The following is a 13,092-nucleotide window of genomic DNA, read 5'->3' as shown; positions in this document are numbered from 1 at the left end:
AAAAGAGAGTAGTAACAGTGTAGTTACAAATAACAGAAGGCAAAGCACTGTCATGCATCTTTGTTGATTTAAAATATCACATTAAATAGCAAACAATCAGAGTTTTCTTATCAGATGTACAAAATGATCTGCAGCTGAAGGTCTGGGGGAGCTGGTGGGGGCAAGGGAGGGCTGAGCCAGATTGCTGGAACTTATTTCCAAATCTGTGCTGGAGATGAACAGTTTATCCACTTGTGATAATTTTAAATTGTTGTGGTACTCTACCTAAGATCCAATCTTCCCTCTTCTTCTGTCCCCATCATTCCTGACTGATCCTCACAATATTTTGTGGGGACCAGTGACCCACAGATCTCCCTGGGTAAAGAGGGGTCAAACCCTGATTTTAGTGAATTTTAAGATAATGCTGCAAAGACTAGATCAGGTTTCTTCTTTCTGGTCTGGATTTTTAAAATAAATAATCATTGTAATTATTTTTAATTACAATCTGACTTTAAAACCATCAGCATAAACCCTTCTCTGAGTGAATCCAAGCAGGGGTTTTGTGTTTCCCTGCTTCTGCTGGTCCCATCCTTTCTGCAGCAAGCTGGGGGATTGTGGTGGCTGGAAAGAGGAAATGTTTGTGTGCCATCCATTCCTGTTTTATGTAGCATTTCTTAGGCATTTAATTAAAAAGGTGTGGTTATGCTTTAGGGAAAGTTATTTGGGGCAGATCCACAGGTGGGGTGGTGGGGTTGGGGTCCCTGTGTGCAGGTGCCAACAAGGAATAGGTTCTCACATCAGCTCCCAGCTGGACAGGAATCTTTCCATCCATATGGAAAAGCAGCATATTCAGGTGTTTGTGGGGTGGCTGATGCTCACAGCTCTTTGCTCTCTTTCTCTCTGTGCTGCTCTCTGCTTGACAAAGGGAAAAGATTTTGCCAAAAACGAATTAATAAATAAACAATCCTGAAATCACACAACCCCTGAGGTTGGAAAGGACCTTCAAGATCAAGTCCAGCAGTCAGCCCAGCACCACCAGTGTGTTCACCATTAAACCATGTCCAGGGATGGTGACATTTCCACCCCTGCCCCAGCAGCCTGTTCCAATGCTTTACGACCCCTTCTGAAACAAAATTGTTCCCAATATCTGCTCTAAATGGTGAGGTTGCTCCTGTCCACTTCTGGTTTCTTTCTCCATCAGTGCCTGGGCACTAGGAAGAGGAAGTTTTTTGTCTGCTTATCTCTCAGAAAGCACTGACTCTGAACAGCTCTCAGTCTGCAAATTTTAATAGTCAAGGGAGGGAAAGCCTGCTCATTTGTCACCCTCAAGAAATGCCACTGGCTGGGGGAAGCTCCTTAAAGGCAAACCTTGCTGTCACCCTGTGCCACGTGGAGCTCTTGGCAATATCCATCCCTGGGATACCTTTGGCACATCATCTCTCCTCCATTCAGGATTCTCAAAATGGAGGCTTGTTATCCTGTTTTTCTTTTTTTTTTTGAGTTCAGTTCTGTATCTTGTTTGCTTTCTTAGTGGTCTAAAAAGCAAAGATTTCTGTGAGTAGAGTATTGATCTGGCAGGAGCTTGCTTTCTTTCTTTCTTCCTTTATAAAAACCATGATTGCAGGTTCACTAATTATCTATGTTTATTACTGCTCTCTGTGTATTTTTGAGGAACTGATTGATCATAGCTGTTCCTGAGCATTTTAATAATGATATGAAAAAAGCTGCTAATGTGACAATCCTGAATTCCAAGCAAGCAGTCACACAGCCCTGCACTGGAACAGGTTTTGGACAGGGGAAATGGACTTTTAATGTGGTTAATCAAGTCAATTAGGGACCAACCTCCTTGGTGATTAGCAGGGCCCTCAGTCAGGGGTGTGGAGGATTTCACAATCTGGAACTCCACCTGTAGGATCTGTCCTTGGAAAGGGAAAGGTGCTGGCAGAGGGTTGGCCATTTGTACATCACATCCTCTTTTATTGTGCTTGGAACTTGAGGTGCTGGGGTGGAGGAAGGGTCAGTGCAAGTACATAGCCCTCAGGAGCATGAGGAGATAAAAAAGATGTGGTTAAAATATCTTACATCTTGGGAGCACACAGGCTTTGGTTTGTTTGACTGAGTTTGAGGTAATTCCTGATGAAAGGTGAACAAACAGGAACACAGGAAGGTACCCTCAGAGGGGAATCCCCCTGTAAAGCATCTCTGAAATGTTCTGAAGGTGAGAAGGAGAACATCCACACACCACCCCTGCTTTGTTCACCCAGCAGTGTAATCTCCTTGGCAAGACAGCCTGGGGACAGCACACAGCTCTCATTTTCCTTCTTGTCCCCAGGAATTGCTCTCCCTCTGTCTTGTGGGGATGCAGCTGCTTTCATCACAGTCTGGCTTGTGATAAGCAAGCCATAAGTGGCTTGAAATTCAGGTTATTCAGATAAGCATCCTAGATTGTAACTATAGAAATTCAAGCAGGAAGGTGTTTCAGTTTGATCTGCACTGGAAACTAATCCAAAATTAATCACAGATGCAGATACAATCTTCCATAATCCTGTGATGGTCTAGAATTGAAATGGAAGGGCTTTTTATTTCAAGAATGCTTTTAAATATTTTTTATACGTCTGCTATTCTAAAATAATTTAATCTTTCTATAGCCAAGTAGAAAAAAATATGTGCACCTACAAAAGCAGAAGCTGTTGTTTTGCTGCTACATGCGTCCTTTACTAGTACAGCAATTCAAACATGAAAGTCCAAATAGTTTAGATGTTTAAAACTTCCAAATGCAGTTCAGGCACTTAGATCAGTGTCTGCTTTGCAGACTGCTCACCAGACAAAATAATTAGGGAATTTTTCTGCTGTAACTGGGGGCGAAGCTGTTTCCTGGCCTTGAGATGGAGGAGACGTGGAAAGGCGACTGCGCCTTGCATTTCTCTTGATTTTATCTGTGGGATGTGAAGGAATCTTTCAGCATATAATCCTTAAAATATTGATCTTGCAGAGGAAGTCTGGGGCTGGAAGGGATCATCTGTCATCAGATTTGCTGTTGATGTGGCGTCGTGGAGCTGCATTTTCAGCTCCTGGGTCTTGCCTCCTCTTGCTGCAGGGAGGCTCAGGCTGGGGCTGGGTCTGGCTCACGGGCACCAGTGGCTTAGGATCTTTTATTTTGCCTTGAATTGCGTGGCCTTTCACAAGTATCACTGCTTTATGGCCCTCTGGGATGTGCCAGCATGAGGGAAATGCTGCTCAGGGAAGAGCTGCTGCTGGGTGCAGAGCTTCCCCATAAACCAAGTCACTCCTTTAAATCTCCAAATGGAGACTAACAAATATCACTAACTCCCAGCTCGTTTTTATTAGCTGGACTATTTTTTGTCCTTTGTAAGTGCCAATATCTGAACTTAAAACTGTGTTTGGTATATGAGAGAAATTCTCCAGCTGATCGTAGCCTATAAAATTAAAATACTGAAGCTCCCAGTGTTTGAGTTTATTGAGGTATAAATACTGGAACGTGGTGTACTGTGTGGTTCAGCTGCTTCCTTGTTCTATTTTTCTGAGTCTTTTTGCTTATTTTATTTCTCTGACACTCCATACAAAGGGTTTCCTGGGTTTGATTTCGTCCTGGCGTTTTTCAGCAATCTGGTTCTTAGCGGTATGGAATTAAAAAAGGTGAATAACATTTTCTGTTTACTGTTTACATTTTAAAAGGCAAAAATTCTGTTTCAAAAAAAGCATATTCCAGATGTCTCCAGGCAGTAGGACATGTACGCAGTATACAGTCTAATAAAACAACAAATACAGCAGAAGGATCAAAAAGTGGTGCATGTTAGCAAATGGTCTGAATTTAAAGACCAGTCAACACCAGGACTTCATTTTAGGTGAGGGAAATTCACATGTGAAGTATTAAAATTTAACGTCATAAATACATTTCCTCAGGAACGGGATGTTGGGCATTTCCAAGTCTTCTTTAAAACTTCCTCTTTCACTTAATTGTGATTAGATTTTCTAAAGTGGAATAAACATAAAAGCATTAAAAACAACCATGTAAACCATGAAAGTTAAATGCAAAACAGACACAACCACAGCAAAGATATGAAATCCAGACCCCTTGTTCCTCAAGTGCAATATGGGGGGGGGAAATTCCTTCGCTGCGGACTCGCTTCCCCCACGGGAGCAGTCGTGGACTTGCCTCCCATTAGATAATTCCAGAACATGATCTGAAGAGCAATTAAATCAGCAGGAGGCTGCAGTGTTGAAAGGGGGGTTCTTCAGAGATGTCTGTTGCAGGAGGGAGGCTTGACTTGGGGAAGAAAATATCTTTGGCATTTGGATAATTTGGGACAAGAATCGCCCCTGGGGGAGATGGTGGGAGGTGGAGCTGCTATCCCTGGGGACTGCTGAGGAAAGGACAGACAAAATCTAGGCAAGTATCAGCCAGGTGGATTTTTTTCAGGGAATGGACTAATTGACCCTTATTTCCAATGACCCCATGTTGATTTTTAAGGTAATGGTGTCAACATGTCAATCAAATGCTATTTACAGTAGCCCAGCGTTGCTGAGGAGATGCAGAAACTGCTTATGTGGTACTTCTGGAAATTCAGTTTTATGATTCTGTCTTAGACCTTCACCTGTTTACTTAAACTCTTCTTGATCTTTGTCCATCATTGTCCATCATTTTCAGCTGGAGCTTTACAGCAGTGTTCTCCAGCTGGTTTAATGCTTGTTTGCCTCTTCATTTGACCGAACGTAATCCTCCAAAGTCCCCTGAAATATGGGATGATTCCTGCTTAGCTTTGGAAAAAGTATCAGCAGGAGCTCACATCATTTTTCTGGGAGGATGTCTGAGAAGATGCTATGGAAAGTTTAGGTGAACACAAGGAAGAACAAGGCACAGTGTTTTTCCCCCTCCCTGGAAGGGTCCAAGGCCAAGCTTGGAGCAACCTGGGGTAGTGGGAGGTGTCCCTGCACATGGCCAGGGGGTTGGAATGAGAGGAGCTTTAGGGTCCCATCCAGCCCAAACCATTCTGTGATTCTATTCTTGTATGGCAAGGGACAGAGATAATGCAGCACAAATTCCCCACTCTTCTAAAAACTTTTCTCTTTAAGGTCTCTGTGTTATCCATGGTTGAAAATGTAATGGTGATGCAGAATGTGCCTGTTTTCCATTCATGTCAGTTGTACCTGCTTGTACCCCCAAGAAAAAATAGAATTAAAGGCCTGATGCGAAAGGAAATGTTCATAGAGCAAGTTTTTATAAAAGCCAAAGGTCTGACCAGCAGTTCCTACAGGCTCAGATGTGTTATCTAACCCTAATTCTTCCCTTATATTTTTCTCTTTACCTCAATGAAACAGCCATGTCACAAATCACTCTAATTAACCAGGACTTCAGAAGCAGAAACTACAGAGGCAGTGCCTGCAGGAACTTGGAAAAACACCATAAAATTCCCCTTTTCTTTGCTGCCAAAATGAAGCAAACAACAACCCAGGCTGAGCTCCCTGCATTTTGGACGAGCCCGGAGACAGGGTCTGTGTGTGCTGGGCTCTCTGGTAATCCTCCCTCCGCGTGTCCCTTCCCTCTGCAGACGTGGATGAGTGCTTGGTGCTGAACGGGGGCTGCCAGCAGGGCTGTGCCAACACCCAGGGCTCCTTCCAGTGCCAGTGCCAGCCGGGATTCCGGCTCCACGCCGACGGCCGCACCTGCCTCGGTAAGGAACCCCTCTCATCCTCCAGCCCTGCCTCTCTCTAACTGCACAGCCTCCTGATTCTCCAGACTAAATTTTCACTAAACACCATTACCCGTTCTGGTTTAAACAGCCTGTGAGGATTCAGGCATTGCCAAACACTCTTTGTTTCATTTTGTTGTTTGGTGGTTTATTTGTTTTTTTTTTTTTTTTTTTTGATGGCGTCTCATGTTGGTGAAAATTACTTTGAAGGAGGCATTAAAGAGCTTAGTGGGGGGGTCTTCATTTCAAATAATATTTTTTTTAGTTCTGAGTGCTTTTTCTTCACATCCCAGCACTGCCCTGGGACTTGGTGATTTTAGAGGTTGTGTCCATGGTAAATGACTGTGATTTACAGGGTGGGGTCACTCCTTGTGTGCTCATGTCAGTGAGAGCACCATGGAGCTCAGCCTGTTTATGTGCAGGGGATTGCAGCTCTGCCATTAGAAATAAACCCTGTGTTCCTTAGGTTGGACTCTAAAGTCTGAAACAAGGCATACCTGAGTTAATTCTGCATATTGTTAAAAGCAATAACAGAAATAGACATTCTTGTATTGCATTTAAATCAGTACAAAAGTCGAATTTTTGAATTCTGAAGAAAGGATTAAAATGTTCTTTCATCTGGGAAGAAGAAAAGGGCATCTTTTGTTTAAATTTTTAAACCAAATTTGAGGTAATATGGGAAGAACAGTCAGGTACAGTCAGACCACATCTGCAGAAAAAGTTCACTCACAGTAGTTCACTCACAGTTTGGGCATGGCCTCAGTTCCTGCACAAAGTCCCTTGGTTGTGCTTAACTTCAGCCAGAGATCTCATCAGTCATTGCTGGAATTATCACAGCAATACATTCACTGATGCAACCAGGACACAGGAGCTACCAGTGCTCAAGCTGAGGGAATAATGGATTTTTTTTATTTTAAAACTTTCCCTTTTAGGTTTTTTGGGTTTATCACATACAAAGACTTTCAGTGTTGTGTAATTAACTGCAATTAAAAATGTGATGAAGTCTCAGTCTTTTCTTGATTATCTTAGTTGGTGAAGGAGTGGACAAGGAAACACTATAGTGAGAGGGGGAAAAAATAATGTAAAAGCAGAGTGGTTCGTAATTAACTAGAAGCAATTGTGATTTTCTGTGAATTAAAAGAGAAATTAATCTCATTCAGATCAGATCTGACCAGGGAAGACCCAGAAGTGAAAGCTGTGTTGTTTGAGCTACATTACTCCCTCTGAATAGTCCCATTTGTGGTGGAGAGGGATTTTTATACAAAAAGGGGACTAAAGGGACTTTGGGGGGAAAAAGAGAAAGAGAACTGTGTGATAAAGGCAAAAAGTAGATGTTAATGGAAATTAAATTAATTTACTTGTGTAATATGTAAAATCTTCTGTGGACACGAAATAGTTAGGTTTGCTCTTGCCTCACATAATCAGAAAGCTCAGTTTAGCTTTGTCTGAGCTGTGAACAATACCAGAGAACAAGTTTTCATTTCCTAAATGTAAATATTCTCAAGAAGTTATTCAAAGTACTTCATAGAGTGACCAGCTTTGTTTGCAATGCCTCAGAAATTATCAAGGAGAAACAAAAATAAATCCTGAGATGGGAGGCAGGAGTTTCAGAGGGCTCTGCTATCATAATAATGGATGTACAAGATACTGAGGGAGGATATTGAGTCCTGTTCCAGCTGTTCAGACAAGACACCAAAACAAATGGATATAATAAGCTCTCATGCATTGGAGAACAAGACAGTTACTAATTGATGAGGACAGGGAGAAGCATTTCATATAAATCAGGAGTGCCTAGGATCAGGATTTGGGCTGTAGCTGCTTGTTGGGGATGGAGAGTTTGCCCCTTGTGCAGCACCAGGTTGTACATTCAGCTTTCATCACTCATCTGATGAGAAGCAAACCACTGATGCCCCTCTCCTTTGACCCAGTGCAGCTCAGCAGAGCAGCCAGCATTTCAAACAGGCTTGGATTAGCAGTGGTGCTTCTTCCATGGATACTTCAGAGGATGTAAGGATCTCTCCTGCATGCTGAGAAAGGAAAGGGACCACATTCTGGCACTGAGCTGTTTATGGAAGGTGATTATCTCAGCTGCAGAAATAAGAAACAAGAGTCCCTCTAGACAGGCTTTTCAGAGGAGCCCAGCCCAGATTGCTGTTAGGTTCATTCTTTCCACGTCCTCCTTTTCTTTTTTGGCAACCCTGTGTTTGTGGGAACAAAAGTGCCAAAATCATTTGAGGGGAAGCAGATTCTGCAGCCTGGATGGCTTGGAAATTTCCCATACATAAGGAAGTGGATCTATCATCTTAAAAGGCATTCAGCCTACATCTGAGGACTCAAAAACCTGGGACAAGATACTTCTTCATGGGATTCATGGAATATTACTGAGCTGCTGTCACAAGTTTTCCAGTAAATCTGGTCCTCCTGCCCCCTCAGCACAGGGTGTTTGGGATCCTGACTTGTTTCTGGTGGTCCATCCCTCCTCTGCCAGTAGGAGCCTTAAAAGACGTGGGGAGAGGAAATCTGCTTTTGCCATTCTTCCTGCTCTCCTTGGAAACTTCTGCTCATACTCTCAGGCAGAGAACTCTTCCCATGCTCTGCTCAGACCCAGAAATCTCCAGAGTGGGTTGCCTGGTTCAGTGATGACCAGTGTGTGAGCATAAACCACTCGATTCCTGCACCCTTTGATGTGACCCAGTACTTTGTGCCATGATAAAATCCCATCTCTTTCAATGCTCCTTTTCTCCCTTCAGCTTTCTGGTCCTACAAATTTTGCTCAGCGTTGAATTAATTTATAAACACACGTGCCAGACCAAATATTCACTGCAACCCTGTCCAACTTTTTTGTTTGCTTTGTTTGTAATGCCTTGATTATGTTAATGCAATGAATTTGACTCCGCTGGAGTTAAACCAGCTGGTATCTGAAAAGCTGAAACTCAGAAAGAACATGTTTATTGTAGTATCAGGCTGTGGGTTTGGACTGTTGCAATTCATTGTCTTCAGTGGAATTTATTCCTGTTTGAACTCCTAGAAGTGGAAACAGGGCACAGCCATTAGACCCTGATTCATCTCTGGTGCCAGCTGTTACCTTTGATGTCTGCTTTATGTGGAGAAGCTGTTGAGATGCAGGTTTTTTATGGCGATTTTAGCCCACTGAGGCTCTTACATATTGAGAAAGTAACAAAGAAAATATCTCTACAACTCTATAATCTCTGTTTCCCAATGTAAATATAAGCCCTGTATGTCTGAAGTTACATTTCTTGTCGCTGCCAAGGTTGGATTTAAGGTGATGGAAAACACAGGTTGGAAGAGATTGCATGTTCTAACCCCATGGTTGCTATGCATGTATCTAACCAAGGCTCCAGAGCCAGCTCTTTGTGAAAATATCACCTTTATTATAAAAAATAATAGGTTGAGATATGAGTATTTCTTAACTGTTATCAGATCAGGGGCCTACAGGAGAGCTGGAGAGGGAGTTTTTACAAGGACATATTGTGACAAACACGGCAGAAAGGTTTTGAATCGACAGAAAGCAGGGTTAGACTGGATATTAGGAAGGAATTGTTCCCTGTGAGGGTGAGGAGGCCCTGGCACAGAGGAGCTGTGGCTGCCCCATCCCTGGAAGTGTCCAAGGCCAGCCTGGATGGGGCTTGGAGCACCTGGGCCAGTGGAAGGTGTGTCTGCCATAGCAGGGGATGGAATGAGATGATTTTTAGGATGTACCTAAACCATTCTGTGATCCTTGTTTTTATCACCTGCTGTCTCCCACCTCTGTCCCCCTTCCCAGATACTGCCCTCCCTCTCTTGGCATCACCTGGCACCATCCCCAGCCCGTCTGGAATCCACACCAGGGCTGGGTCTCTACCAAGAACCAGAGGGAGAAAATGGCACTTTGAAAAGCCAACATGTATATTCTGTCGCTTGGATTTAAGATGTTTTTCGTCTTCTGAAATATTTTCATCTTATTTGAATATTCTTGCTGAAAAGCAGGGCTTTGGATACAAATGTGGGGGGAGCTGGGAGCTCAGGGAGTGTGGGGTCTGCTGGCTCCTGGGCAGACAGGAGCTGCTCTCAGGCTCTGTCTGGGGCAGGGCAGAAGGCTGGTGGGCACAGGTGGGGACCAGGAGCCAGGGTCAGGTTCCTGGGCACTGAGGTGCCTCCTGCTGTGTGTGCAGCCAGGAGAATGTAAAAATTTGCTTTTCTTTTCACCTTTTTAACACACACTTGACTGCACAAACTCAGTGTTTGTGGAACGAATCCTGTAGCGGGTTTTGCAGCTAGCGTTTACTAATGTCTGTTACAGATAAATGAAGAAATACAAATATTGCTAAAATGAATGTAAAAAAAAAATAGATTTCAAAGCTCTTTGCTGATTTCATTGGGTTCAGAGTTTGGTGCATTCCATGAAGGACCAAATGGTCTTTCCAGCTGCCCATAGAGAGCACAGAATCCCAGAATGGTTTGGGCTGCAAGGGACCTTAAAACTCATCCAGTCCCACCCTGTCCCACACCTTCCACTACCCCAGGTTGTTCCAAGCCCCATCCAAACTGGCCTTGGACACTTACAGGGATGGGGAAGCCACAGCTTCCCTGGGCAACATATGCCAGGGCCTCCCCACCCCCAGAGTCAAGAATTTCTTCCTAATTTCTCATTTAAATCTCTCCATACGACAGTGGAAATCTCAGTACAGCCACACACAGACACTTCCATCAGCACAGCACAATAGCAGCATCAAACCATCACTCTTATTTTTACATGCAGCCTGTGAATAGGTGTGGGTGTGTGTTAACATGTTTTGTCAGGAGGAGAAATGTTTCTGCAGAGGCCAGGGATATGTGTTGAACAAAAAAGAATATTAATTTGCTGGGGTGAAAGAAGCAGCATCTTTAAAGATGTACAGAGGACCCTCTGTTCCTGTGGTTTGCTGTGTGAGTCTGTTCTGCAGAGCTTGTGGCTTCTGTTATTTGAATTTTTTTATTTATGAGGCTGAGGAAATCAACCTGAAAGACAATTACTGTTTTTAATCAATGAAAGCAAGGAGAGAAAAAGATAATCAATGGGCAAGTGCCAGCAGGGCTGTTCTTTTTTCCTCTCCTTGCCTCAGAGGACTGGCAGTGCTTTGGTGCTGTCAGATCAAAGGGTGCTGTGCTTCAGTCAGCATTACAGCCCTTAGATCTCACCTGCCTCTCCCTGGAATCAGGATTTCACTGCTGTGGGACGCTGTGTCAGCCAGGCTCCCTGAGCACCAGGGAGGGCAGTCACTCAGGGGAGGGGACAGCAGCATTTCTGAAAGCTGCTCAGCAAGGTTTGCCTGCTTTTGCTGTCATTTATGTATTTCAAACAGGAAATAAGTTCTCCCAGGTTGTTGACGTGCTTTCCTTCCCTGCTTCCTTGGCTCCAGCTGTCAATTCCTGCAGCATTAACAACGGGGGCTGTGAGCAGGACTGTGTTCAGCTCAGAGAGGACCACTACAAGTGCCAGTGCCAGCCAGGCTACCAGCTGAAGGCAGATGCCAAATCCTGTGAAGGTGAGTCCTGTGAAGACACACACTAAAGGCAATTTTAAAGACCCCAGGGTGGTGTTTTGGGTCACTGTGTTCATTCCTATTTCCCCCTGCGTGCCAAAAGCAGCTTTGGGAATTGCTTATTGACAGGATTTTAAAATAACACTTGTTTGAGGTGTGAAGTTCACTTTGAATCACAGCTCTGAACAAGACTGTGGCCTCCTAGATCCCTGGCTGCTCCTTGCACAATGATGGTGATGACACAGGTTAGGAACTTAATCGTGATTTAATTCTAACATTTTATTGCTCATCAGGCTGTATATAGAGTTGGCCTGCATTGCATGTTTTATTCTACAAAAAGTCTTCTCTTTATCTCCTTTTGGCTTATCACAGGCTGATTCATTCATCCTCCCCTTCTAGTTTCCAAGCACTCTCTCAAGCAGAACAGCAATGCTACCTTTGGGTTTGATTGTTGCTTTTCTTTTCTTGTATATCTTAACATATTCATCAGTTTTGAAGGCAACCCCCCCATTCCCCAACACAAGCACACACACACACACACCCTTGAACATGCCAGAGAAAGATAAGGCCAAATTTATGGATTTATTGAGCTGAAATTCCTGTCACAAAACCGTTTCCATATGGCTCCTCTTCTGCTCGGAGATTTTACACGCTGTGGATGAAGTGTAAGTAAATCCTGCTGTTCAGATGGCTCCCAGCTCCTGCTGGCTGCAGAGAACCCTTCTTCCCCTTCGGTTTGGGCCCCCCAAATCCTGCCCCCAGGCAGCACCCACCCACCCTCTCTGTCTCTCAGGGGGTGGCCACGTTTTTTCCCTGAGATTATCAGAAAGAGCCAGAAAAGGGGAGCTCTGGGGAGAAGGAGGTGTCAGAGAGCTTCCCCTGCCATTCTCCATCCCTCTTCCAAACATCTCGAGATGTGTTTGGCCAGCTGGCTGTGCAGAGCCTGCACAGGGCTGTGGGGTGGGTTTATGGAGTGGTGGGGCAGTGGCTGGGTCAGAGGGCTCTGAGTGATGCCAGCTGGGGTGGGAGCTCTCCTGGAGCACTCACGGCACAGCTCAAGCTCCCACGGATCACTCCCATGCTCTGTCTCAGCTGGGACCCCTCAAAGGGGAGGTTTTGCCACCACTGTTCCCCTCCCCACGTGGTGGGGCTGAAGAGAGTTAGCCACTCACCACAGGCAGTGGTTTGTCACCAGCCTGTGGTTATTGAGCTCTGGAGAGGGGCAGGCTCAGCCTTGTCTGCAGGTGAGCACCCATTACCTGGGGGCCTGCTTCCCCCAGGGTGTTTGCACCAGAATAAATAACTGCAGCCCTCCCCAGGAGGGCAGTGCTTGGGGAAGGGGGATCTGCCTTGTAAGCAGAGCTCAGCTTGCAAAATGAGGACTGAGTAGGATGCTTCCCCCCCATAAATACCTGGGAGAGAAAAGTGCTAGGTAAGCCCATGGACGAGATTTTTACAGGAATAAATGAGGATGAAGTGGTCATGAACGCATTTGGGTTGTCAGTTCAGAGATATTTTAAGTAGAAGGGGTGGGAGGAGGTGAGTCTGGATGTTTTTTTATTTTCCAACCAAAGCTTGGCTGCTGGACTCATGGTTTGGATGGAGAAACCAGTGTCATGAGAGTGTTTGCCACAGCAGGTGTAGGTGCTGTGCAGGTGTGGATTCATCCCTGTGGACTCTTTGGGAGTTAATACTGCACCCACAGCCCTGCAAAGCCTTGGAGCAACACTCAATGCTTGCAGTTTTGCTCTTTACCACTTTATATTTTCTCCAGTGTGAAGTCATAATTGCTGTGAACAAGAAAATTTATTTGATAAGGCCCAAATTTCTTTTCTTTAGGTGCTCTAGAGGTCATGGCAGACAGGACTGGAGATCCTGTT

At 44.6% G+C, this 13,092-nt stretch overlaps 1 protein-coding gene across 1 annotated transcript in view; it reads left to right on the top strand.

The window, feature by feature from the left end:
• LOC311157514 (uncharacterized protein) overlaps nt 1-13,092 on the top strand; it is a gene marked incomplete at both ends in the record, with an annotated part of 182,574 nt that overhangs the window by 112,306 nt on the left and 57,176 nt on the right. The window contains 2 exons of the mRNA XM_084212244.1: nt 5,550-5,672; nt 11,090-11,215. Of these exons, the coding sequence (XP_084068370.1) occupies nt 5,550-5,672; nt 11,090-11,215 (249 nt within the window). The remainder of the gene's footprint in view (nt 1-5,549; nt 5,673-11,089; nt 11,216-13,092) is intronic.

The sequence above is a fragment of the Fringilla coelebs genome, assembly GCF_963513975.1.
Source record: "Fringilla coelebs genome assembly, chromosome: 10".
NCBI classification, from domain to species: Eukaryota; Metazoa; Chordata; class Aves; order Passeriformes; family Fringillidae; genus Fringilla; species Fringilla coelebs.
This window is presented reverse-complemented; position numbering and strand designations above follow the sequence as displayed.